At 43.3% G+C, this 27,749-nt stretch overlaps 1 protein-coding gene across 2 annotated transcripts; it reads left to right on the forward strand.

Annotated features, from left to right (window-relative positions):
* Positions 1–11,361: 11,361 nt before the first annotated feature.
* LOC119916464 lies at positions 11,362–27,338 on the forward strand. 2 transcript variants are annotated; one of them, XM_038736494.1, is made up of 14 exons: positions 11,362–11,702; positions 13,180–13,281; positions 15,135–15,188; positions 15,283–15,342; positions 15,431–15,532; positions 15,628–15,973; positions 16,089–16,371; positions 18,133–18,366; positions 18,458–18,549; positions 20,047–20,151; positions 20,264–20,457; positions 20,540–20,704; positions 21,100–21,248; positions 25,595–27,338. In XM_038736494.1, the coding sequence occupies exons 1-14, from the start codon at positions 11,485–11,487 to the stop codon at positions 26,494–26,496; spliced, it is 3,006 nt and encodes a 1,001-aa protein (XP_038592422.1). In that variant the 5' UTR covers positions 11,362–11,484; the 3' UTR covers positions 26,497–27,338. The 2 variants fall into 2 exon arrangements, with proteins under 2 accessions (XP_038592422.1, XP_038592423.1); XM_038736495.1 differs by lacking the exons at positions 13,180–13,281; positions 15,135–15,188; positions 15,283–15,342.
* Positions 27,339–27,749: the final 411 nt, after the last annotated feature.

A 27,749-nucleotide genomic window follows, 5' to 3' on the forward strand; every position in this document is an offset into this window, starting at 1 on the left:
AGGTAAACAGTCCGTGTGGAGCGCAAAAGAGGCGGAACGCATCGGCCGAAATGTAAATCTGAACCTCTAAACCCATCGGCATCATCGCTTTTATTAGCTTATCTACATTCATATGCAGATGTCTGTTTATAGATATTATCTGAAATTTCATCTGGATGTCTCTGAAGTCGCAAATTCCAGAACGCATTTCTTATCAACAAGGCTCAAAACTGTACGTTATAATACTTCTTGTCACGGGATGCAGTTACAAACAGTGTTGGGCAAGTTACTCAGAGATTTTACTTAAGTTACTAATTACTTAGCCTATTAGCCTTCTCCTTAAAAAAGTAATAGTAATACTTATTACTGGTGATAAAAGTAACTAATTACATTACTATAGGCTATTACTTACTCCAAACATTTTGGAGGAGTATGCTTTTCACAAAACATATAGCCTATCGTTTCTTAACACCACCCGCTGAAATAAAAAAATAAATTAAGTAAATCCCGACTTTTGAACTAGTGTTTTTCTGCACAGGTAGGCTATTTATAAGGGCAGTATTCAGTGTTTTTACAAAACATACACTCTCCCGATGAGTCCAAGCATCACTGTCAGTTGCGGCCGTCGCTTTTCGCTGCTGAATGAACGCCGCTTCAAAAATGTCACGACACCATCATTAATTATAGAAATAAATGTAAAATGCAGTAAATTATACAAAAGGCAAACATAACGTTCAGAAATGTTAGTACATAAACCGAAGTCACCGACTTGTGCATGTCGACCGGCTAACCCTACAGCTGCGCACATTGGCCGTGTTGCTGTGACGTAGCAAATGTGGGCGTTTCATACGGATGCAGAAAGGTACCTTTAGCGTCAAATCATTATGCTTTGTCACGCTGTCTGAAAGCGTCAGTTATGATGCACTGAGATGAGAACGCGTTGCAATACCATGGGGCGAGTTCAATCTCAAAACGTTTTGCACGGTTTGCAACATTTTCGGATTACACGACGTTTCCTTGCAACGTTGCGCAACATTCTGCAATGGGGGCGAGTTCAGCGCCGACAAAACATAGCAAAACGTTTTTTCCAACAGAAACGGTGGTGCCTTGAACACCCTGCTGTGTATGCAAGCGCACTGAATTTTCCTGCGTTTTTAACACCGTTGTGTTTACAAACTTGTCACAGGTGACTGGGCAACACCTGAGACACGCCCACCAAACGGGAGAAAACTTACCTCAAAGCCCTTTGCAGAACGTTGCGCAACGTTGCAAGGAAGTCAAGGAAGGTAAGATCATGGGCGGATCAGCGCCGACAAAACGTAGCAAAACATTTTTTTCAACGGAAACGGTGGTGCCTTGAACACCCTTCTGTGTATGCAAGCGCATTGCATTTTCTTGCCTTTCTAACACCGTTGTGTTTACAAACTTGTGGCAGCTGATTGGGTAACACCTGAGACACACCACAAATGGGATAAAACATACCTCGAAGCCCCTTGCAGAACATTGCGCGACGTTGCAAGGAAACATGTAATTCAATCAGAAAACGTTGCAAACCGGTGCAAAACGTTTTGAGATTGAACTCGCCCCATCACTGAGTGTGGAAACTTAACACTGGACTATAAGCAACTTGGATTTTGTGCATGTCCTCTCGTCCTCCGGACTCTGGGACCCTGATTGCCAAAAGAAATTCCAATTGTAAGTTTCTAAATGAAAGTTACACTTGCTGTATGTCAGAGGTCGCACATCTCTTCCTCTTCCTCATCTCAAAAAGAGACTTGAGATGCACCAAGAGAGGCAGACATTGTCATGTCTATCCTTTTTTTTGGAGACAGCGTTTCCATTGTGCTTTGCATGATGAAAACATAAAGTGTAGAAAATGTCTACAACTTATCTACAATTCCATATCAACTGGGCCAACTCTGCTGAACAGTTACTAAATCCACCTGATTGTCAAGAATGAACTTCTAATGTCATTAGACTAAATTTTTAAGTCTAATGACAATCTGGTGTCAGAATGAACTGAATCACTCTTTGCAAAGAAAAATGCTGCAAGACCAGGCAAAAGTGTGGTTCCAACTTGGTGCAGCCGGGGAAAAGCAACAGAGATGCTCACAAGTCTCTGAGCTAGAGTCCAAGTCAAGTCTTTGAGCTAGAGTCCAAGTCAAGTCTCTGAGCTAGAGTCCAGGTCAAGTCTCTGAGCTAGAGTCCAAGTCAAGTCTCAAGTCTCTGAGCTAGAGTCCAAGTCAAGTCTCAAGTCTCTGAGCTAGAGTCCAAGTCAAGTCTTTGAGCTAGAGTCCAAGTCAAGTCTCTGAGCTAGAGTCCAAGTCAAGTCTCAAGTCTCTGAGCTAGAGTCCAAGTCATGTCTTTGAGCTAGAGTCCAAGTCAAGTCTTTGAGCTAGAGTCCAAGTCAAGTCTCTGAGCTAGAGTCCAAGTCAAGTCTCTGAGCTAGAGTCCAGGTCAAGTCTCTGAGCTAGAGTCCAAGTCAAGTCTCTGAGCTAGAGTCCAGGTCAAGTCTCTGAGCTAGAGTCCAAGTCAAGTCTCAAGTCTCTGAGCTAGAGTCCAAGTCAAGTCTTTGAGCTAGAGTCCAAGTCAAGTCTCTGAGCTAGAGTCCAGGTCAAGTCTCTGAGCTAGAGTCCAAGTCAAGTCTCAAGTCTCTGAGCTAGAGTCCAAGTCAAGTCTTTGAGCTAGAGTCCAAGTCAAGTCTCTGAGCTAGAGTCCAGGTCAAGTCTCTGAGCTAGAGTCCAAGTCAAGTCTCAAGTCTCTGAGCTAGAGTCCAAGTCAAGTCTCTGAGCTAGAGTCAAGTCTCTCGTGGTTAATTTCTACAACTAATCTACAATTCCATATCAACTGGGCCAACTCTGCTGAACAGTTACTAAATCCACCTGATTGTCAAGAATGAACTTCTAATGTCATTAGACTAAATTTTTAAGTCTAATGACAATCTGGTGTCAGAATGAACTGAATCACTCTTTGCAAAGAAAAATGCTGCAAGACCAGGCAAAAGTGTGGTTCCAACTTGGTGCAGCCGGGGAAAAGCAACAGAGATGCTCACAAGTCTCTGAGCTAGAGTCCAAGTCAAGTCTTTGAGCTAGAGTCCAAGTCAAGTCTCTGAGCTAGAGTCCAGGTCAAGTCTCTGAGCTAGAGTCCAAGTCAAGTCTCAAGTCTCTGAGCTAGAGTCCAAGTCAAGTCTTTGAGCTAGAGTCCAAGTCAAGTCTCTGAGCTAGAGTCCAAGTCAAGTCTCAAGTCTCTGAGCTAGAGTCCAAGTCAAGTCTTTGAGCTAGAGTCCAAGTCAAGTCTTTGAGCTAGAGTCCAAGTCAAGTCTCTGAGCTAGAGTCCAAGTCAAGTCTCTGAGCTAGAGTCCAGGTCAAGTCTCTGAGCTAGAGTCCAAGTCAAGTCTCTGAGCTAGAGTCCAGGTCAAGTCTCTGAGCTAGAGTCCAAGTCAAGTCTCAAGTCTCTGAGCTAGAGTCCAAGTCAAGTCTTTGAGCTAGAGTCCAAGTCAAGTCTCTGAGCTAGAGTCCAGGTCAAGTCTCTGAGCTAGAGTCCAAGTCAAGTCTCAAGTCTCTGAGCTAGAGTCCAAGTCAAGTCTTTGAGCTAGAGTCCAAGTCAAGTCTCTGAACTAGAGTCCAAGTCAAGTCTCAAGTCTCTGAGCTAGAGTCCAAGTCAAGTCTCTGAGCTAGAGTCCAGGTCAAGTCTCTGAGCTAGAGTCCAAGTCAAGTCTCAAGTCTCTGAGCTAGAGTCCAAGTCAAGTCTTTGAGCTAGAGTCCAGGTCAAGTCTCTGAGCTAGAGTCCAAGTCAAGTCTCTGAGCTAGAGTCCAGGTCAAGTCTCAAGTCTCTGAGCTAGAGTCCAAGTCAAGTCTTTGAGCTAGAGTCCAGGTCAAGTCTCTGAGCTAGAGTCCAAGTCAAGTCTCAAGTCTCTGAACTAGAGTCCAAGTCAAGTCTTTGAGCTAGAGTCCAAGTCAAGTCTCTGAGCTAGAGTCCAAGTCAAGTCTCTGAGCTTGAGTCCAAGTCAAGTCTCAAGTCTCTGAGCTAGAGTCCAAGTCAAGTCTTTGAGCTAGAGTCCAAGTCAAGTCTTTGAGCTAGAGTCCAAGTCAAGTCTCAAGTCTCTGAGCTAGAGTCCAAGACAAGTCTTTGAGCTAGAGTCCAAGACAAGTCTTTGAGCTAGAGTCCAAGTCAAGTCTTTGAGCTAGAGTCCAAGTCAAGTCTCTGAGCTAGAGTCCAAGTCATGTCTTTGAGCTAGAGTCCAAGTCAAGTCTCAAGTCTCTGAGCTAGAGTCCAAGTCAAGTCTTTGAGCTAGAGTCCAAGTCAAGTCTTTGAGCTAGAGTCCAAGTCAAGTCTCAAGTCTCTGAGCTAGAGTCCAAGTCAAGTCTTTGAGCTAGAGTCCAAGTCAAGTCTCAAGTCTCTGAGCTAGAGTCCAAGTCAAGTCTCAAGTCTCTGAGCTAGAGTCCAAGTCAAGTCTTTGAGCTAGAGTCCAAGTCAAGTCTCAAGTCTCTGAGCTAGAGTCCAAGTCAAGTCTCTGAGCTAGAGTCAAGTCTCTCGTGGTTAATTTCTACAACTTATCTACAATTCCATATCAACTGGGCCAACTCTGCTGAACAGTTACTAAATCCACCTGATTGTCAAGAATGAACTTCTAATGTCATTAGACTAACTTTTAAGTCTAATGACAATCTGGTGTCAGAATGAACTGAATCACTCTTTGCAAAGAAAAATGCTGCAAGACCAGGCAAAAGTGTGGTTCCAACTTGGTGCAGCCGGGGAAAAGCAACAGAGATGCTCACAAGTCTCTGAGCTAGAGTCCAAGTCAAGTCTTTGAGCTAGAGTCCAGGTCAAGTCTCTGAGCTAGAGTCCAAGTCAAGTCTCAAGTCTCTGAGCTAGAGTCCAAGTCAAGTCTTTGAGCTAGAGTCCAAGTCAAGTCTTTGAGCTAGAGTCCAAGTCAAGTCTCTGAGCTAGAGTCCAAGTCAAGTCTCTGAGCTAGAGTCCAGGTCAAGTCTCTGAGCTAGAGTCCAAGTCAAGTCTCTGAGCTAGAGTCCAGGTCAAGTCTCTGAGCTAGAGTCCAAGTCAAGTCTCAAGTCTCTGAGCTAGAGTCCAAGTCAAGTCTTTGAGCTAGAGTCCAAGTCAAGTCTCTGAGCTAGAGTCCAGGTCAAGTCTCTGAGCTAGAGTCCAAGTCAAGTCTCAAGTCTCTGAGCTAGAGTCCAAGTCAAGTCTTTGAGCTAGAGTCCAAGTCAAGTCTCTGAGCTAGAGTCCAGGTCAAGTCTCTGAGCTAGAGTCCAAGTCAAGTCTCAAGTCTCTGAGCTAGAGTCCAAGTCAAGTCTCTGAGCTAGAGTCAAGTCTCTCGTGGTTAATTTCTACAACTAATCTACAATTCCATATCAACTGGGCCAACTCTGCTGAACAGTTACTAAATCCACCTGATTGTCAAGAATGAACTTCTAATGTCATTAGACTAAATTTTTAAGTCTAATGACAATCTGGTGTCAGAATGAACTGAATCACTCTTTGCAAAGAAAAATGCTGCAAGACCAGGCAAAAGTGTGGTTCCAACTTGGTGCAGCCGGGGAAAAGCAACAGAGATGCTCACAAGTCTCTGAGCTAGAGTCCAAGTCAAGTCTTTGAGCTAGAGTCCAAGTCAAGTCTCTGAGCTAGAGTCCAGGTCAAGTCTCTGAGCTAGAGTCCAAGTCAAGTCTCAAGTCTCTGAGCTAGAGTCCAAGTCAAGTCTTTGAGCTAGAGTCCAAGTCAAGTCTCTGAGCTAGAGTCCAAGTCAAGTCTCAAGTCTCTGAGCTAGAGTCCAAGTCAAGTCTTTGAGCTAGAGTCCAAGTCAAGTCTTTGAGCTAGAGTCCAAGTCAAGTCTCTGAGCTAGAGTCCAAGTCAAGTCTCTGAGCTAGAGTCCAGGTCAAGTCTCTGAGCTAGAGTCCAAGTCAAGTCTCTGAGCTAGAGTCCAGGTCAAGTCTCTGAGCTAGAGTCCAAGTCAAGTCTCAAGTCTCTGAGCTAGAGTCCAAGTCAAGTCTTTGAGCTAGAGTCCAAGTCAAGTCTCTGAGCTAGAGTCCAGGTCAAGTCTCTGAGCTAGAGTCCAAGTCAAGTCTCAAGTCTCTGAGCTAGAGTCCAAGTCAAGTCTTTGAGCTAGAGTCCAAGTCAAGTCTCTGAACTAGAGTCCAAGTCAAGTCTCAAGTCTCTGAGCTAGAGTCCAAGTCAAGTCTCTGAGCTAGAGTCCAGGTCAAGTCTCTGAGCTAGAGTCCAAGTCAAGTCTCAAGTCTCTGAGCTAGAGTCCAAGTCAAGTCTTTGAGCTAGAGTCCAGGTCAAGTCTCTGAGCTAGAGTCCAAGTCAAGTCTCTGAGCTAGAGTCCAGGTCAAGTCTCAAGTCTCTGAGCTAGAGTCCAAGTCAAGTCTTTGAGCTAGAGTCCAGGTCAAGTCTCTGAGCTAGAGTCCAAGTCAAGTCTCAAGTCTCTGAACTAGAGTCCAAGTCAAGTCTTTGAGCTAGAGTCCAAGTCAAGTCTCTGAGCTAGAGTCCAAGTCAAGTCTCTGAGCTTGAGTCCAAGTCAAGTCTCAAGTCTCTGAGCTAGAGTCCAAGTCAAGTCTTTGAGCTAGAGTCCAAGTCAAGTCTTTGAGCTAGAGTCCAAGTCAAGTCTCAAGTCTCTGAGCTAGAGTCCAAGACAAGTCTTTGAGCTAGAGTCCAAGACAAGTCTTTGAGCTAGAGTCCAAGTCAAGTCTTTGAGCTAGAGTCCAAGTCAAGTCTCTGAGCTAGAGTCCAAGTCATGTCTTTGAGCTAGAGTCCAAGTCAAGTCTCAAGTCTCTGAGCTAGAGTCCAAGTCAAGTCTTTGAGCTAGAGTCCAAGTCAAGTCTTTGAGCTAGAGTCCAAGTCAAGTCTCAAGTCTCTGAGCTAGAGTCCAAGTCAAGTCTTTGAGCTAGAGTCCAAGTCAAGTCTCAAGTCTCTGAGCTAGAGTCCAAGTCAAGTCTCAAGTCTCTGAGCTAGAGTCCAAGTCAAGTCTTTGAGCTAGAGTCCAAGTCAAGTCTCAAGTCTCTGAGCTAGAGTCCAAGTCAAGTCTCTGAGCTAGAGTCAAGTCTCTCGTGGTTAATTTCTACAACTTATCTACAATTCCATATCAACTGGGCCAACTCTGCTGAACAGTTACTAAATCCACCTGATTGTCAAGAATGAACTTCTAATGTCATTAGACTAAATTTTTAAGTCTAATGACAATCTGGTGTCAGAATGAACTGAATCACTCTTTGCAAAGAAAAATGCTGCAAGACCAGGCAAAAGTGTGGTTCCAACTTGGTGCAGCCGGGGAAAAGCAACAGAGATGCTCACAAGTCTCTGAGCTAGAGTCCAAGTCAAGTCTTTGAGCTAGAGTCCAGGTCAAGTCTCTGAGCTAGAGTCCAAGTCAAGTCTCAAGTCTCTGAGCTAGAGTCCAAGTCAAGTCTTTGAGCTAGAGTCCAAGTCAAGTCTTTGAGCTAGAGTCCAAGTCAAGTCTCTGAGCTAGAGTCCAAGTCAAGTCTCTGAGCTAGAGTCCAGGTCAAGTCTCTGAGCTAGAGTCCAAGTCAAGTCTCTGAGCTAGAGTCCAGGTCAAGTCTCTGAGCTAGAGTCCAAGTCAAGTCTCAAGTCTCTGAGCTAGAGTCCAAGTCAAGTCTTTGAGCTAGAGTCCAAGTCAAGTCTCTGAGCCAGAGTCCAGGTCAAGTCTCTGAGCTAGAGTCCAAGTCAAGTCTCTGAGCTAGAGTCCAAGTCAAGTCTTTGAGCTAGAGTCCAAGTCAAGTCTCAAGTCTCTGAGCTAGAGTCCAAGTCAAGTCTTTGAGCTAGAGTCCAAGTCAAGTCTCAAGTCTCTGAGCTAGAGTCCAAGTCAAGTCTTTGAGCTAGAGTCCAAGTCAAGTCTCAAGTCTCTGAGCTAGAGTCCAAGTCAAGTCTTTGAGCTAGAGTCCAAGTCAAGTCTTTGAGCTAGAGTCCAAGTCAAGTCTTTGAGCTAGAGTCCAAGTCAAGTCTTTGAGCTAGAGTCCAAGTCAAGTCTCAAGTCTCTGAGCTAGAGTCCAAGTCAAGTCTCAAGTCTCTGAGCTAGAGTCCAAGTCAAGTCTTTGAGCTAGAGTCCAAGTCAAGTCTCTGAGCTAGAGTCCAAGTCAAGTCTTTGAGCTAGAGTCCAAGTCAAGTCTCAAGTCTCTGAGCTAGAGTCCAAGTCAAGTCTCAAGTCTCTGAGCTAGAGTCCAAGTCAAGTCTTTGAGCTAGAGTCCAAGTCAAGTCTCAAGTCTCTGAGCTAGAGTCCAAGTCAAGTCTTTGAGCTAGAGTCCAAGTCAAGTCTCAAGTCTCTGAGCTAGAGTCCAAGTCAAGTCTTTGAGCTAGAGTCCAAGTCAAGTCTCAAGTCTCTGAGCTAGAGTCCAAGTCAAGTCTCAAGTCTCTGAGCTAGAGTCCAAGTCAAGTCTCTGAGCTAGAGTCAAGTCTCTCGTGGTTATAATGAATGTTGTATCACCTGCTGCGTTCAATCCAGGTTGCTAATAAAACTGCATAGCTATAAGGAATTCTGTAACTGTAACCTGTTTTTCATTTAAAGAGCACAACCAATTTAAAGTAGTGGAAAATTTTACCTATTTAGGTGTCCAGATTTTTCCAGTATTAAATCAGGTTGTTAAAACTAACTATGAGCATCTAATGAAAACAATAAATGATTCAATTAACAGATGGACAACCATGCCTATATCCTTAATGTGAAGAGTCAATATTCTAAAAATGAATGTACTGCCAAAGTTACTTTACCTTTTTCAAAAGATTCCGCTGCCACCTCCTCCTGAACTTTTTATATGGTTGAAAAAAACTATTGTGGGCTTTATATGGAATAATGGGATGCGTAAGATTCGTCTCTCCTTACTCTATTTACCATTCGATGGTGGAGGGCTAAAGTGTCCCAACTTTAGTAACTTTATTCTACTATTGGGCCACACAGTTAAGGACTATCATCTTTTACTTTTCAAGAAAAACAATCCACATTGGGTCGAAATGGAGTCTCATGATTTAAAATGATCTCTTCCATTATTCATGTATTCTGACAAAAAAAAACCTACAGAAACAAACTAGAAATCCAATACTAAAAAATATGATTAAAGTCTGGCATGATGTTAGTAAATCTTTCAAAGAATCAAACATTTTGTCACAATTTAGCCCAATATGGGGCAACCAGCTCTTTGTACCAGGAAGGGCAGATGCAACTTTAAAATGATGGGCATCTGTAGGACAATTACTGACCTTTATCCATCAGAGTCTGATATATTTATGTCCTTTGAAGAGTTATAATCCAAATTTAAGCTTGATAATAAACACTATTTTAAATACCTTCAGTTGAGAAGTTTTGTGAAAGCGAATCATAGTAATCTAAGTAAACCTCCCCTTACACCGCTGGAAATGTTGATGGTTAAAAATAAATTGAGAAAAGGCATTATTTCATTTTTTTTTTTTATAATCTATTGATCTCCACTACAGCAGAGAATTCGAGGGATAAACTTATGTCTTGGAATATGGATCTGTCATTATTGCTTGGAGAGCAGGATTGGGAAAGGGCTTGTGCTAAAACCCATACCATGTCTATAAATAGCCGTCTTATAATGCTACAATATAAATGGCTCATGCACGTATATGTTACCCCTGTGAAACTTAATAAATATAATAACAATATACCGGATGTATGCATAAAGTGTGGCTCCAGAGAACACTAATACATTGCACGTGGGAGTGCAGACAAATAAAAATCTTCTGACCTTTCATAGACTTTATTAAGGACTTGGATTTGATAGATGATTCTTTGGACTTTTGAGACAATGAAACCTGCAGTTCCACAATTTAAGTTTAAGTTTAAATTTCACTTTAAATAAAAGTGGAAGAATGTATACTTTGAGATAAGATTATATGTTATACTATGTTTTTATTTTTATGCTTAATGACCCCTGTTGAAGAGAGAAGCGCTATTCACTGTATTAGTTTTTTCCTGCTTAATTATTGCCTTTTTATGGGTTTAAATTCATGTAATACAGTCATTATGCTCACATGGACACATTTGTATTAACAAGATTGTGATTGTATTTACATGAAGAAAATCTTAATAAAAATATTTTGGCAAAAAAAAACTTACAGAGCACAACCATGTAATGTGCAATGCAATCAGTGGCATCTTAAACTACTGTAAGTCAACACACCCTGCAGACTCGTGGGTCGTAGCGGAAGCATGAAGCAAGCTAACGTTAGATGGTCAATGCTGAGCTAAACATTACCACATGTTTGCTTTCAGCGCTTCTTTGTTTGGGTCTTGTATGAAGTTTTAAAGCCAAATTTTATGATGAATGGCACAGAAGCTGCCGGTGTTTGTTGACCTCTCTCACGTGCGGCCGTGTGCAGCAGATGTTACGTGTTACGTAGGCAGGTTATAGGTAACGGAGGGAGGGAATAACGGCAAGCTCATCAGACGTTTCCTAAAAATAAACATTGTTCACGAGTCCCGCACCTCGAGTCCGAGTCGAGTCTTAAGTCTTTTGAGGATGAGTCTCAAGTCGAGTCTCAAGTCACTGTGTGTGCAACTTAAGTCGCACTCGAGTCCGAGTCTCTAACTCGAGTCCCCATCTCTGAAAAGCAACTGCAGCTGCTGGTGTTATGCCGAGTTTTGCCTGCCTGCGGAGAATTGCATGCACCTCCAAATACTGCTTTTAAACGCTATACTATTCTTTGTGGGGTTCATCAATGGACTGGCGACCTGTCCGGGGGGGGAACCCCGCCTTTCGCCCGATGTCAGCTGGGATTAGCTCCCCACGACCCTGTACCCAGGATAAGCGGTTGACGATGGATGGATGGATGGGTTCATCAGTGGTGATTGATTCGAAGTATATATTTTATTAACGTTTAGAGTCTTTAATATTTTAATAAACATATAGAAGTACCATTCCTTGAGATTCAGTAAATATGTGGTGATAACCGCGTTTGATCAATGAGCACAGGAACTAAAGAGGTGGATGCATAATCTGGCATAACAAATTTTGTAGGCAACCTGCCGAGATTTGCACCCACTTCTTTCCTCAGCAAATGACCGTTATCACTCGCGAGGTGCATGCAATTCTCTGCAGGCATAATTCGGCGCAACACCGGGCTCGGCGCCTGCAGCCGCCTTGCTCCCGCGACATTTTTTTGGGCACTAATGGCTTGCCATAAGTCAGCGCTGCGCAGCGCCGCATGAAGTAAAACGCACCTAATGTTGTGAGGCTGCACCCAAGTTTTGGGTCTGTGCAGGGCTCTAGTTCAGAGTTCACATTTCGGCCGATGCGTTCCGCCTCTTTTGCGCTCCACACGGACTGTTTACCTGCAGGCAACCAAAGCCCGCTGCAACGTGATTGGTCAATACTCCCCGGACTACAGGCGGAAACCGGAACCTTCCTCTCCTGCAGACCCTGCATCCATGTGCAGATGGTAGAAAACAGACGGAGGAGAAGAAAGAAGATGAGATGAGTTTGAAGTGTTTGCTGGCTAACCGAGAAGCCAACATTTTGACAAATGGAGGATCATACGTATTATTTAGCAGAAGAAAAAGCAAAGGAGCGAGAATCAACTCCGTCAAAGAAGCAAAAACACGACGAAGGAAGACGAAATCGGGAGAGACGACGGCAGAAATCAAGGATAAACATCGGTGCGGCCTTCCCCAAATGGAAATCTCTGAAGAGGGACAAATGTTTTCAGAGTGACGCCGAAGTTGCCTGTTTTCTGCTGCACAGGTAATTTAGCCCGATCTAAACGCAACGTGTTGTTTGGTAGCTTCAGCTGGAACATGGCCACAGGGAGACTTACCAACTCAGTAATTACTACCAGGACTGTAGTTTTACTTTCATGCGACAAATCCTACAATTTATCTTCGTTATTTGGACCCAACAGACCCGAAAATTACTGCCAATCGAAGTGTAACGTTAACCAGAAACCTTGGAGCTCATGTCAGCCAGCTGCTAACACAGCCACACTTCATATTTTACAGTCCTGCTGGGAAAGATTGATTTATTAATGCTGATTATTCAGTCAAAACGCTGTGCAGTGCCTATCAAAGGTCAAACATGTTGTTTACTTGCTCTTGTTTCTTTACAAAAAGGTGCAATGTTGTTGTTTTACATTGCACATAGGTGGAATCTGATGCACAGGTCCATGCCATGGCCAAAGGTTGATTTGCATCCCACAGCCTCCATTAATAGGAGTGCTTTGTGTTGAGTTTATGTTGCAAGTTATTAGGGCCCGAGCACGAACCGTATTCATGGTCGTGTATCATGGCCAGACGTACAAAAAAGCCTCTTGGGGCGATGCCCGACACCCAACAGGAAGTCGGCCGGTTTGGATTTAATGGTCATTTTTGGCATTTTAGCCACACACTTTGTACTTTAACGAACTCCTAGCAAATTAGACCGGTTGACTTCAAATTTTCGCTGTCTAAACCCATTTATCTGTATTTGCATAGCACCTTTATCTGTGAAAGGTGCTATACAAATAAACTTTATTTACTTACTTACATTGACGATTAAAAGTTATTCAAGCGGTTATTATTATTATTACCAGACGACCAGTTGCTGTCAAAAATCGATGATTCGCCATGAAACAGGAAGATGTTTTAATTTCTGTATACATGTTGACATCTGGACCAAATTTGATATGTATATTAAGAGTCGCGCCCTGAACCCATCCATGTGCCAATATTCACTCAATGTCATAGCGCCACCTGCTGGCAACTGGAAATGACACGTTTTACGTTGTAATGTACTACTCCTTTCAGGTTGGACCTATCAACTTCAGAACTGTCCCCGAAAACCCGTAACACATTCATGAGGCCATGTTGTAAAACTCGTGAGTTTTCGGTTAACTCGTGAGTTTTCGGTTAACTGCGTGGCGGTGGCGTGGTGGTGGCATGGCGGCGAAGTTCCACGCTTCACCGTGGCACAGGAAGTTGTTGTAACTCGACTGTACATGCTCAGATCTTTACGAAATTTTACACGTTTAATAAGACTCCCGCCCTGAACACATGTACATGCTGACATTCACCCATGATGATAGCGCCACCTGCTGGCAACAGGAAGTGATCTTCAACGAAGCAGCCCCCGTGGCACGTTTTACCTACATGTATGAAATTTTGGTGGCACATGCATTATGTATTACAGGGGTGTGCAGCTGTGTCATGTAGCACTTATTCTCTTGATGTTGCTGCTGTTTCTCCAGCTATGAGAGAGGATCTGCAGCATCGACTCCAATGGAGGAAACACCTTTTCAAGACACAGCTGCAGCAGTGTCTAGCATCGGTGCTTCTAGAAGGATGGACAGGCAAGTCATTAATATAATATTTACAGTAAAGTTGCTGTATCTCCATATGTGGGATGTACAGTATCTCACAAAAGTCAGTAAATCCCTCACATTTTTGTAAATATCTTATTATATCTTTTCATGTGACAACACTTAAGAAATGACACTTTGCTACAATGTAAAGTAGTGAGTGTGCAGCTTGTATAACAGTGTAAATTTGCTGTCCCCTCAAAATAACACATCACACAGCCATTAATGTCTAAACCGCTGGTGACAAAATTGAGGACACCCCTAAGTGAAAATGTCCAAACTGGGCCCAATTAGCCATTTTCCCTCCCTGGTGTCATGTGACTTGTTAGTGTTACACGATTTCAGGTGTGAATGGGGTGAATGGCGCAGGTGGGTTAAATTTGGTGTTATCGCTCTCACACTCCCTCATACTGGTCACTGGAAGTTCAACATGGCACCTCATGGCAAAGAAGTCTCTGAGGATCCGAAAAAAGAATGGTTGCTTTACATAAAAAAAACTCAGCTCAGGAGCGCGGTGGCGTTGTCCATACAGCGGTTCAACAGGATAGGTTCCACTCAGAACAGCCCTCGCCATGGTCGACCAAAGAAGCTGAGTGTACGTGCTCAGCGTCATATCCAGAGGTTGTTTTTGGGAAAAAGACGTGCGAGTGCTGCCAGCATTACTGCGGAGGATGAAGGGGTGGGGGGTCAGCCTGCCAGTGCTCAGACCGTAGGCCGCACAATGCATCAAATTGGTCTGCATGGCTGCCGTCCCAGAAGGAAGCCTCTTCTAAAGATGATGCACAAGAAAGCCTGCAAACAGTTTGTTGAAGACAAGCAGACTGAGGACATGGATTACTGGAACCATGTCCTGTGGTCTGATGAGTCCAAGGTAAACTTATTTTGTTCAGATGGTGTCAAGCGTGTGTGGCGGCAACCAGGTGAGAGGAGTTCAAAGACAAGTGTGTCCTGCCTACAGTCAAGCATGGTGATGTGAGTGTCCTGGTCTGGGGCTGCATGAGTGCTGCCGGCACTGGGGAGCTACAGTTCAGTGAGGGAACCATGAATGCCAACATGCACTGTGGCATACTGAAGACTGTGGGAGACCCAGGTTCAATCCCTCACTGTGACCCATCCACCATTGTGTCCCTGAGCAAAACACTTAACCCCTAGTTGCTCCAGAGGCGTGCGACCTCTGACATGTATAGCACTTGTAAGTCGCTTTGGATAAAAGCGTCAGCTAAATGAATAAATGTAATGAAGCAGAGCAGGATCCCCTCCCTTCTGAGACTGGGCCGCAGGGCAGTATTCCAACATGACCCCAAAACACACCTCTAAGACGACCACTGCCTTGCTGAAGAAGCTGAGGGTAAAGGTGATGGACTGGCCAAGCATGTCTCCAGACCTAAACCCTATTGAGCATCTGTGGGACGTCCTCAAATGGAGGGTGGAGGAGCGCAAGGTCTCTAACATCCACCAGCTCCGTGACGTCGTCATGAAGGAATGGAAGAGGACTCCAGTGGCAACCTGTGAAGCTCTGGTGAACTCCGTGCCCAAGAGGGTTAAGGCAGTGCTGGAATATAATGGTGGCCACACAAAATATTGACACTTGCCCAATTTGGACATTTTCACTTAGGGGTGTCCTCAGTTTTGTTGCCAGCTGTTTAGACGATAACGGCTGTGTGATGTGTTATTTTGAGGGGACAGCAAATTTACACTGTTATACAAGCTGCACACTCACTACTTTACATTGTAGCAAAGTGTCATTTCTTCAGTGTTGTCACAAGATATAATCATTTACAAAAATGCGAGGGGTGTACTCACTTTTGTGAGATACTGTATCATGTTCTGGTTAATCTTTTCAGAGATGAACGTCTGAATGTCACTGCAGAAGCCACAGAAATGGACATTGAACAAAGGTAACAGTTCAACTGTCATAACTTCTTTGCACTACATGTCTTGTGTTTTTTATGTATTCATAATTTATATATTTTAATGGTTTGATTTCTACAGCTTACATGACATGAGCATGGATGAGAAGCTCAAAGTTTTCAATAACCCCTTGAACAGTGTGTAAGTAGTGCTCCATAATGACATTTATTACTATTTAGTGTTCTCTTTGTAGGAGTTATTGTTTTCTGAATATGTCCTCCTTTTACAGAATTGATTGGACAGATGAAGGCTCTTCTTACTTTCATGAAAAAGATGATGGAGATAAAGATGACAGCTCTGATGAAGAGGATCTTCCACCCATTTGTATACGGTGTGTTATCGGTCAGTCTTTACTCTGCTGTTGTTCTGTGATGCCAGCTTTTATTCAAATCTTTACACATATGTCTTCATGTTGGGCCTCAACAGAATGGGTGGAGCATTAAAGAAAGCACCATCGATCGATCGACTTCCAGTTATTGGAACGGGCGAGGCAGCGCATGACCAGCCTGCACGTGAAGACCCTCCTGATGAGGCTTCTCCCTGTGATCAGGACCCTGTTTTCCCATCCCCACATCAGGTCCTTTGTGAAGATGACATCGTTGGTGCCAGAGCTTCAATAGTATACGAGGACTGCTTGAGACAGCTGGCTACATTTCTGATCCTGCCTGTGAAAAAATGTACAGGCCTTTTAAAGACTGGTGTGGTGTGTGACTGTGTTGCCCCCTTTGAGATCAACATCACTTCCAAGGGCACAGCAACGAGTGTCGAATGGGTAAGTCCTGACAGTCGCAGCGTATCATAACTGTAAATTCCCATTAAAACACATTTGTAGTGAAAGCCAGTGCTGTACATGCCAAATGCAATCCTGCCTTTTCTTGGACTTTCAGATCTGTCCCAATGGACACAGCTTGTGGAGGTGGAATTCCCAGCCTGTAATGAAGTGTGGGACGCAAGCTGGAGATTTTCTCTTGTCCACCAACATTTTGTTGTCTGGCAACGACTATGCGAAGGTCGCCCTCTTGTTCAAGTTCATGAACATGGGGATGGTGAAGAAGAACACCTTCGTGTCCATTCAGGACGCTTACTGTGTGGACACAGTGAAGGCCTTCTGGGAAGAGAGGAGGACTGAGGCCCTCAGTGGCCTTCAGGGTAAAGATGTTGTGGTCCTAGGTGCGTAGCTGAAACTTTACCATGTTATGCAAGTATTGAAGATGCATGGTTCCTATGTCCTGGAAAATAGCTGACCAGTTTTCCAGTCATGAAAAAGACATGGAAAATTTGAGAAAAACTAAAATGCCCAAGAAAATCTTTTTTTAACATTATGTTGCGGTTGCTTGGTTATGTTTGGAACTGTTGTGAACACAGGTTTGATGGCATTAATTCAAGTGACCAAAAACTGAATGAATAATGTGAGTTGTATTTTCCTCCAACGGTAAACATTAATCACTGCTGACATCACGACGTTGTGCTGGCATCATGATTGTAACCCCCCCAGTAAAAACCTTGGCTTGCTCCACCTCTCTCTGTCTCTCTCCCCCCGTCTGCCCCGTTTTCTCCATCAGCAGTATGTTTTATAAAGTTGCCTAAAAGACTGAGAACTCGGCTTTTTTCCGTTTATTTCCACACGCGATAACTTACCACGGCAGCAAGTGAGCCGCACGTTGGCTCATTAACGAAGAAAACAAAAATGAAACCAACATCTGCACTCTGTGTTCACCATTGCTTTACCTGGTCTGTGCGTAAAATATCCACCGCTACCTGTGATGTAACTTAACTGTCTACCTATTTTTTTTTCTTTTACCGAGTGAAGTCTGTGCGAGAACACATGTACATAAGACGACTGTTCCCGTCCGCGCACCCGATGACATTGTCCATCCCGATGTTTCATTGTAGACATTGTCTGATGGAAATTTTGTAGACATCGCTCAACCTGGTAACTGTGGTAGCTTTTATTAGGTTCTCAGCTTGTTTTAAATGGTTCAATAATGTTAAACATGTTTGATCAGTTGCTGAAGTTAACATGATTGCTAGCTTGATTTGCCTGCAAAGGTTCAAGGTTTGTTTCCAATCTGGTTAGGAGCGGTGTTTTCAAGTTTGTTGGGTGTTTAACAGGAAGCCAGAGTCAGTGGGAGTGGGAGCCCAGCTGGATGTTCATCAAATACTGGCTAAATGCACTCTTTTTACTTGTCTAGCATTGTTTCTTCAAACGCATTGGATGGACAAATGGACCGTAACATGACATGAAACTTTTTAGCTGTAGCTCACCGTGGGTTGTGATTAGCTTTGTTAGTAAAAGAGCTAGCATATAATATGATAAACTGATTTTCCACGGATTGGCTTAATTAGGGCCCAAGCATGAAACGTATGAGGACCCTATTGAAACTATTTATTTTTTTGTCTTTCTTTCTGCCAAGCACACATTGGCATCCTAAACATGCTCAAAAACTCACGAAACCTTGCACAAAATTCAAGACCCCAAAAATCTACATGTCGAAAGTTTTCATGTATGGGCGTGGCAAAATGGCTCGCTAGCAGCCCCTAAAGAGTAGCCCCCGGGCCACTTTTCTCCAATATGTACAAAATTTTTGTGGCAGATATATCATGTCCAGACATACAAAAAAGCCTCTTGAAGCAATGCCCTAAACCCAACAGGAAGTCGGCCATTATGAATTTAATGGTCAGGTATTTGTCTGTAGGCTATTATTTGTGTCAAGGCTATTCAGTTACTGCAGAGAGGAACTTACACTTAATAAGTGTATGATGTGATTCCTGTCTGTCTTACCAACTAGATCATCACTGAAAATGTCTTGGAAAAGTCCTAGAAATTTATCTCCAGACAAAAGTGGGAATCCTGATTACACAATGGCAGTGTGAGAGTATGTGAGCAGCTAATTCATATTTTTGGATTCAGTTTCAATTACTTTTTTTCAGCGGATGGCAAATATGACTCTCCAGGCCATCGTGCACATTACTGCAGCTACGCCACCATGGAGAATGACACTAAGGAGATCATTCATGTTGCCATCATCAACAAGCAGCACCCATCCTGCAACTCTGTCGTCATGGAGAAGGAGGGTTTTATCAAGGCTGTGGACAAGCTTACATCAGAGATAAAGCTAGTGGAGATCTGCACAGGTGCTAATGCCCAGATCGCAGCCCTTATGGGTAAGTACTCATCTGATATAATGTACAAATACCTGTGTTGAAAAGATGATTGAAATATTGTAGTTATATTAAATGCTTCCCCACTTCACAGACCCAGACGAAGGCAGATACAAGGATCTTGGAATCCATCACAGTCAGGACATGTGGCATGGTGCCAAGAACCTGGTCAAGAAAATAGCTGCTGTAAGTTGAATAAGTGGCTCATGTTGTTGTCTACAGTATGTTTTCATCATAAAGTGACTATATCTGACATCAGGGTTTTTTACCTATGTGTCATTCCTGAAAGAGTACATGTGTTTTTATTCCAATCAAAGACAACAAAAATTGATTTCACTGCTTGGCTCCTTCTCTCTGGCTGAAGGTGTGTTAATCATTGAAATCATCTGGCAATGTTCCACCTGCCCTTAAAACTGGCATAATCAGACCAATTCTCCAGCATTTGCAAATTACAGGCAAAGTACTGGAAAAAGTTTTTGTCACTGATCTGCAGCACCACCTCAAACATAACAACCTTTTTGAAAAAATTCAGTCTGGTTTTCCACACTGCTCACAGCACAGAAACAGCCCTGGCTATAGTCACAAACGACCTACGAATGGCAGCTGATGCTGGCCTCATACTCCTCGATCTGTCTGCTGCTTTTGACGCTGTGGATCATGGCGAACTTCTCAACCGGCTACACCAAACCACTGAACTCACTGACACTACTCTTAACTGGTTTAAATAATATCTGACAGAACAGAGTACATTTCACTTGGAAGCGCAAGGTCCCGGCAACACGCAGTCACTTGCGGAGTCCCCCAGGAGTCAGTCCTCTTCACTATTTACATCCTTCTCCATCGGCCACGTCATCAGTTGACATGGAGTCTCCTTTCACTGCTATGCTGATGACATACCACTGTACATGTAATCGGACACACACCACTGCAGCTGCATCACCATCATCATCTTCTTCAACACTCACTGCCTGTCTGGAGGAGATAAAGGCATGGATGAAACACAACTTCCTCCAGCTGAACAGCTCCAAAACTGAGGCATCCTTCATAACCGGTGTAACTATCTCTGGTCATGACATTCCTCTCTCCACAGATTAAGTATGATTTGACCCACAACTCACCTTTTGAAGCCCATATCAAAAACCTCTGCAAGACGTCTTTCTACCATCTCAGAAATGTGTATATATATATATATATATATATATATATATATACTCCAGACTGGATTACTGTAACGCACTTCTCATCGGGATCCCTAACAAGAGTCTGCAGAGACTGCAGTATATTCAGAACAGTGCAAGGATCCTGATGAGAGTGCGAAAGTACAACCACATCACACCCATTCTCCATTCACTTCACTGGCTTCCCGTTTCTGCTAGAATTGAATTCAAGGTCTCTCTTCTCACCCACCAGTGCATCTATGGAAATGCCCCCCCCAAACATTTCTTTTTAGCAGAACGTATGAGTTTTAATTAACCCTGCAAGCTGTTTTTATTTTATATTGATGTTTTTACCTTGCTTTTATGATCTTAACTTTGGAAGTGCATTACAAATAAAAAAAATTATTATTATTGTCAGGTGTAATCTTTGGTTGGGATGAAAATCTGTTTACTCTCAGCCCTCCATTGAATTTGGTTTAATACCCATGTTCTATGTTATTATGCACGTTTTGTTTTGTTCTTGAAGGCAGCAAAGATGGAAGGACAGGCCAAACTCCTCATCTGGCTGAAAGACATTCTAAACCATTTTTGGTGGTGTTGTAAGAAAGCTGACACAGCCAAGAGGTTTTTGGTAAGCGCATCCTTTATATATTTTGTTTTTTTTTTTTTTTGTAAATTTTTTGCACTTTTGTACAGTAAATTTGTTTCCATATCTTTTTATAGTGCTATTCTGTTTTTTGCAGGCACTGTGGGTTGGTATCACTTACCATGTCTGTGACGTTCACATCTGGACTAATGGAAGGTGTCAACATGGGCATCTTGAAGAAACATGTGGAAAGGCGTGGATCCAGAAAGACTCCAGGTGCCACAAAGCTTTAGTGGACATCGTTCTCAATAAGCGTTGGCTGAAGGATGTGCATAAATACCTGCGCTTCAGGTAAAGTGTGGCTACATGTTTCACACAGATGCAAATAATGACGGTTTGTGATTATTTCTGTATATATTTTGTGTTCAATCAGATCAACTGCAGACCTAGAGGTATTCCAGAATCATATACTGATGTATGCCAGCAAGCGCTTCACCTTCAGTCCCCCAGTTTATGAGGCAAGAGTTCTGCTTGCTGCTCTGGACTATAACTTCCACCGGAACCGACCAACAGTAAAAATAGCTGAAGGCAAAGAGATGTACGTTTTACACTTGAAATATTCGTATTAAGAAGTAATATATTGTGTGCAAGTGAATAATTATTTGTTGTTAAAATGACTAACAGATAGCGGTACAACTGATCACAAAACTCACGGTTCAGATCGATCCCCGGTTTTGATTCATAGATGGGATCATTTTGGGATCTGTAAAACATTAAAATTTGGGTCAAATTAGACTCAACAGCTTAACGGGTTTCACTCAGTGGTGTCGAAAGTGCTTTTAAATCACACGGTCTCCCCTAAACCAATCACTGTGCTTCAGTTAAACTGCATGCATCTATGTTTTCTATCTTTTCACTGCAACTCATGAATCAACTACGATCCGTTGCACCACTACTAACTGATATTGAATTGTTGAATTTGTGTAATTACAGTTTCAGAAGGCTGTACAAGAAAAACGGCAGAAGATACAGCCTATACGCCCTGAAATCTGAAAAAACCTACGCATACGTCTCTGAGCTGCAAGCAAGGATTGTAAAGCGGAAAATCACAAGTGAAGTGGTGATGCCTAAAAGGAAGACAGGTAAGACTTTGTTTTCCTCCAGGCCCGAAGTGGTTGGTGACTTGATGTCGTCGTCGTCGTCGTCGTCATCAAATCAGATGGCACTTATATGTGTCGTTCTGGAGGGCGCAAAGTTTTTGAAGCAAATTGTAGTAAAAGACTTTTGATGATTACCTCACTACTTGCCATCGTTGGTGTGCACCATCACTATTAAAATGGAGGACTGTACTGTCTGACTCTTGTGTTGACCCCTGTATTCATTCTCTGCACTTTATTAATTGGATTGGAGGTACCGCAGAGCACAGGACATTTAAAGAGGCTTTAATCTTGCTTGGTGAACTAGTGTTGTGTAGATGGTTCTGCAGAAAAACAACAGAAATAAATCGTAAAGTTTAGGTCATTCACATAACAGAATCTCATTTCTGTACACGGGTTGGGTCTCAAAGTATTTTTTTCAGAACAAAGTAGGTAATTTAGTAATTATCTAGGCAAATGGTTTACAAATGCTACCGTAGTAAACTATCACCAATAATATTTAAGAACACTAGTCATCCATAGGCAGTAAGATATGACTACTTGCACAGACAGAGAAATAAGATTAATATCAGAAAACATAGGCAAAGAGCACTATCTAGTGGTGAAACGGGGACATTAAATGCCACGTCTCTTAAGTAGTAGTAGTAGTCCTTACCTGGGAACACCCCAATAACCTTACCAATTGCCCAGAAAGCTCTCGGTAGTTGCGGATCGATTTATCATTACCATTTAATCTGGAATGGACCAAAGCAATCCATCTCAGCGGAGTAGAAGGGTGGTCTGGTGAGTCTTAGCCTGGCAGGTGGTAAATCTGCTATTTTTGGAACTGCCGGTTTTGACTTCCATCTCCGGCACTGAAAGCAATGATGCGGGTTCTTTTGTATTACTTACGTTGCACGCAAGATCCAGAAGGTGTATCGAAGCTCCCCAAATACTCTTTCTCTACAAAGATGGCAGAGTTTGGTGTCATAGTCTTGGATTAAGAGCTTGGTTATGGGATGACTGGGGTGAAGAATGACTGACTGTATGAAGACTCCCCAAGTCCTTCAGCTTGCCTAAGCCATCCTTCAACCCTGATCAGCTCTGTGGTCATGTCAAACTCTGGAGCTAGGGTGAGTAGGCAGTTACTCATAGACACCTGTTTGCCAGCTTTAAGTGAGTGATAGTCATCACCGAAACTGTCCTGTTGGGCCTTACATAAGATAATTATTTCTGCTTCACGATAGCAGGTGGCAGAGGGTTTACCAACCCTTCCAGCCGCCCAAGCAATCCCTGTGCAGTTGCATCCAGTAGCCCGCTCCTAGTACTGAACTGAGTTGTATCAGGCACTGCTGTGTTAATGCCCACGGTGGTAATGCATCATATGACGGATCTCTTGAGCTCAGCAGTATCATCTGAAGGACAGGAAGTTTGATTGGCCATTCACTGGGTGGTCGCTGCAAAAATGCAGGACCTTGGCTCCATCGATTAGGCTGGGTCAAATCTGACAGGGTCTTACCTCTAGTGAGGTCATTAGCAGGATTGCAGGAAGAATCTACAAACCTCCAAGCCTGTAGATCTGTTAGCTCTTGGATCTCTGCAACCTTGTGCCTACAAAGAACTTGAATCTACATGACTCTGACTGGAGCCAGTTGAGCACGGTCATGGAGTTGGTCCAGTATATTGTTTGTCTGATGAGTAAAGTAAGCTCGTTCCTGATAAGCTTAGCAAGCTGGGCGCCTTATACTGCAGCACAACGTTCTAATCTTGGCACAGATTGCTTCTTCTTGGGGGCGACACGTGACCTGTCCATGACGAAAGTGACCTCAATGTTAGCTTGGTTGTCCTCAGACCTCAGATAAGCCACTGAGAAGTAGGCTTTTTCTGAGGCGTTGCAAAAAACATGTATATCTCTGGCAACTCTAGTCCTGTCTATGCCAGTTGTGACATCTTGGTGTGGTAATTTGATGCAGACCTGTGAGCTTGCTCTGCCAACTGATCCAGTCATGCAGTAAGTCCTCTGGGAAGAATGGGTTATCCCATTCCCTCTGCTTAGCCCGCAACTGCTGAACCAACGCCTTGTCACGAGTGGTGAATGGTAATGTAAACCCAAGAGTGGCATACTGTAAAGCAAGGACTCTGTACACGTTGCAGAGAGTGTGTGTCCCGTGGTCAATCGGGCAATGCTTGAACCCAAGGGTATCATCCAAGCACTGCCACCTCAGCTCTAGGATTGATTCTTGGGGATCTGCATGATCTTTGTGCTGCCACAGTTCACTACTGTAGAGATTTTACCACGCTTGCATCATTACAGGCCCACTGGCGTATTTCAAATCCGCCTGATGCCAGAACGTCTCTTAATTTGGTGACAAGTTGTTTTGCATCTTCCTTCGTAATCTGAAGGCAGTTGTCAACATAAAAGCATCTCTCCACAGAGAACCTTGCATCAGCGTGCCTCTTAAGGGCATATGTGGCACAACATGGACTGCATCTTGCACCAAATGGGAGAACCTGCCACTCGTACACATCTGGGGCATCAGTAGTGTCTGCTCCACGCCACACAAATGTCAGGGGAGATCTGTCCTCGGGGAGGAGACGAACCTGGTGGAACATCACTTTTATATCACCTTTGATGGCAAAGGCATATTCTCTGAATAACAGACGTACCCCTAAGAGGGACGGACCTAAGACAGGCCTGGGCAGCAAAGACTTGGAATAGGTTCAGTCCCTTGGATTGGAAAGAGGAGTTGAAAACAATACTGGGTTTACCATTATGCTCAACCAGATGATAAGGAATGTACCATCACTGGCCTATTCATTTACATTTATTCATTTTATCCAAAGCGACTTACAATTGCTCTATATGGGGTTAAGTGTCTTGCTCTGGGACACATTGGTGGATGTGTCAAAGTGGGGAGTTGAACCCGGGTCTCCTACACCAAAGGCTGCATGCCCATCCATTGCCCATCACAAACCTCAGGACCTCGTAAATGGCTGGTCCAGCTTGTGACCTATATGGAGCCTGCACGTATTGTCAAATAGCGTTCTGTCGAGGATAAACGGCCTGCAGCCTGGGTGCCTCCCGGTGAGCACTGATGCAGCTAGCAGGTTATGCAGAGTAGTAAGGTGTAGAGTAGAGTGACAAACTCTGGATTTTCAGCTCTTTCCTGGTACCTCCTGGTATACCAGGGAGATTCCTAAGCTTATGCTAACTTGGGGGAGATGGATACATACGCTGATAAATTTTGCTTTAATGTTCTGGATGAGGAGTTAGCTGCTGTGTTTCCTTGAACAGCTTGGCTAACCTCTGACTCCCATCAAGGCTTGGGCTGCCCATCAAGTCCATTGGTGGTATGGTCACCTCTGTTGCTGGGTGAGTGCTGGTGCTTAGGCTGTGCAAGCTTCGTACGTGGGGCCAGGATGGGAGTGGGTTTTGCAGGAATCCTGTTTATTGATCATGGTGACAGCACAGGAGTTGTTCTAGGCTGTTGGTTGTTAGACACAAGTATAGGACGTAAAGGCGATCCTCTTTACTAAAAATGTGTGGAGGCAGGAGCGTCGAATGAATGTGGTAACACTGAGGCCTCTGTGGCGTTCTCTCCTGGCTCCTGCTGTATTTCCACAAGGGGGCAGCATTAGTATCTTTGCCGGCTTCCTTTGTCAATGTTGGACACCCCTGTACCATGAGCAGCTGTTGTACCTGGACTTGGATTTCCTCTGTTCTTTAAATCTTCTCGTTACTTATGCATTAAATGCCGTGTCTCTATAGGATCGTCCGAATACTATTAATATCCTTGAAATAATGACTCTTAACAACAGAGCTAAATAGTAAAGGTAAATACGACAAGATATTTTAAACTAGCAACATAACATCTATCTCCACACAGCCACATGGGTCGGCAAGCAGAAACCGCAACACAATAGGTTAGAACATCTGAACATGAAATTATCCATCAGGAAGGTATTACAATGTCTCTCCTTTACCACGGGTTCATGAAGGTGACAATTGTTCAGCACTTGCTTGAACATGGATGCATGTGAACACAAGCAAGTCCACACTGGATTAACTGGGCCGCTCAGGGTGTGCAAGCCTGGTTACCAGGTGTGTGCTTCATGTGGATCTGGGAGATTAAAGCAATTTGCCGTCAGAAGTGCCACCTTACGCTGTAGCGGTGACGTCACTTATTGCTCTTTTTTTTTTTTTTTTAACAACAATGGTTACACGGTCTCTTGACCTGTATCCTAAAAAATGGAACTCCATTTTCCACATTATAGATATGTTTATATTACATTTCTATTTTTTTATTAGTTTCCTAGAAAATGACTGCCAACAGGTTTTTGGTGTGTTTCAGTGTTCCCTGCAGATGTCCAGCGGCTGTTGGTGATTCAAATACAGGTTCCCCCAGCGTGTAGCCCCAGTCTGGAACAGAAGGACCCAGAGCCCCTTCACATAAAAGAAGAACAGGAGGAACTCTGGATCAGTCAGGAGGAAGAGCAGCTTAATGGGCTGGAGGAGGCTGATATCACCAGGTTCCCATTCCCTGCTGTTACTGTGAAGAGTGAAGATGAGGAAGAGAAACCTCAGTCTCCACAGCTTCATCTAAGCCAAACTGAGGACAACAGAGAGGCAGAGCCTTCAGCCAGCAGCTCAGCTACACAGATAAAAACAGAAACTGATGGAGGATCAGAACCTGCTGGGAACCTTGATCCAGATAGTCATTTACAACCAGATACTGATGAAAAAGCTTCAGACACTGAAGTCAGTAGTAATGACCGGCATGAACCTTTGTCAGATTGTGGGCCTGAAACTGAAGACATTGACAATGGTTGGATGGAGACCAGAGCACCTGAGTTGGATGTAAATGCTCTGAAATATAAGGAAGCTCCTGTAAGTGATGTGGAATGTAGTGCTGGGGGAAAATCCTTTAGCTGCTTTGAGTGTGGTAAACAATATCACCACAAGGGGTCTCTTCAGAGACACATGATATGTCATTTAAGCAAAAGGCCTTCCACCCATCTGGTTAATGAGAAATGTTGTAAAGTAAAGGAAAATGTAGATTCACAGAGAAGAGTCCACACAAGAGGGAAACCATTTGGCTGTGGGGTTTGTGGTAAAAGGTTTAACAAGCGGACACATCTTACATTACACATGAGAGTCCACACAGGAGAGAAACCATTTAGCTGTGATGTTTGTGGTATAAGATTTACACAGCAGCCACATCTGAAAACACACATGAGAATCCACACAGGATAGAACCACTTCAGTTGCAGGGTTTGTTGTGAAAGATTGTGTTGGTAAAACCACAGTAGTTGGCATTGTCTTCAATTGTTTTGTTTTTGTCTTTCCTCATTGTGTGGTGTTTAAGAAATATGTCGTTTAGGCAGACGGACACAACGGCTCTGTGTGGCATGTAAGCAAAATACCACCAGTACCAACAACTTTAGAAATAAGACAGACTAAAGAACACACATTTCGCTTGGCTTGTTGTGGCTAAATCCAAATTGACAAAAGCTGTCTGCAAACACTTAAAAGCTGCAAAGATGAAAATGACATTTACACATGCTGCCTCATATGCCATCTGCACTTTTATACTGCAGTACACCAGGAGTATTAATGGTGACGCTAGTTGGAAAATGTGTATACCTTGATGATGTATGGATGTGAAAATAAAAGGTTCAAGTCATCAGCATATTAACACACCAAACCATGAGTGTGTCATTGAATGGCTGTAATGACTGCCACCCTCACCTTTTAACTAATAGTTCTCTGCTGCGAGGAAAAAAATAAAACAAGGCGGGGAACCAAAACTGTTTTCCAAAAAAAATTGGATAAATCTTTATTGTAATAACGGCAGTGACAACACGGCCTACTGTAGCTCTGCGATGGAAGGAACAAAAATATTCCAAACATACTGCACATCAAGGAATGTATCTGTATTAACAATGTACATTTTGTGTAAACTAAGTAATACAGTCATCTGAAATATTGGATTACATTTTTTAAAAGTGTAGTAGGAGGTGCGTCCTTTGGTGCACCTTACTCAGGTTTTCACCTTTTTTAAAAATGAGATTTATAAAATGAAAATGACTATCAAAGTAGGGTTGTGATTCTTTTTTAGTTTGTTACTGAAAGTTTTATTTTATTTTACAGTTTCCATACTTTCGTATACTTTCCTAGATATGTCACTGTAGTAAGTTAACGAAGGTATTTAGTCCTTCATTGTGGAAAAGCTTTACAAATGAATTTTCCATGACAAACCGGTCAGCAGCACCATGTGTTTAGATTTTGATTATTTGCATCATGCTAAGCTCATCCTCTGTTATCAGAGCCTTAAAAACGTTTAACAGCAAACACAGCAGAGAAAGCACTTTTAATGTCTCTTTATGACACAAAAAGTTAACAAAGTTAACATCTTATTAGCAAAGTGTTCTTATACTGTGTACTGATGTGTTAATTCAAATGAGAATTAGGGTTATTTTGCTGTTGACTACAATTTAATTAGACTT

The sequence above is a fragment of the Micropterus salmoides genome, unplaced genomic scaffold (assembly GCF_014851395.1).
Source record: "Micropterus salmoides isolate LMB-PRFRI ecotype aquatic unplaced genomic scaffold, ASM1485139v1 Ms_hic_scaffold_21, whole genome shotgun sequence".
Classification (NCBI taxonomy): Eukaryota; Metazoa; Chordata; class Actinopteri; order Centrarchiformes; family Centrarchidae; genus Micropterus; species Micropterus salmoides.

Excerpts from the sequence above, each read along its gene's own strand:
- LOC119916464 (XM_038736494.1), top strand. The coding sequence starts at position 11,485 with ATGGAGGATCATACGTATTATTTAGCAGAAGAAAAAGCAAAGGAGCGA. Across the intron at positions 13,282-15,134 it reads GCTTCTAGAAGGATGGACAG|AGATGAACGTCTGAATGTCA; the intron begins GCAAGTCATTAA and ends TAATCTTTTCAG. Across the intron at positions 15,343-15,430 it reads AATAACCCCTTGAACAGTGT|AATTGATTGGACAGATGAAG; the intron begins GTAAGTAGTGCT and ends CTCCTTTTACAG.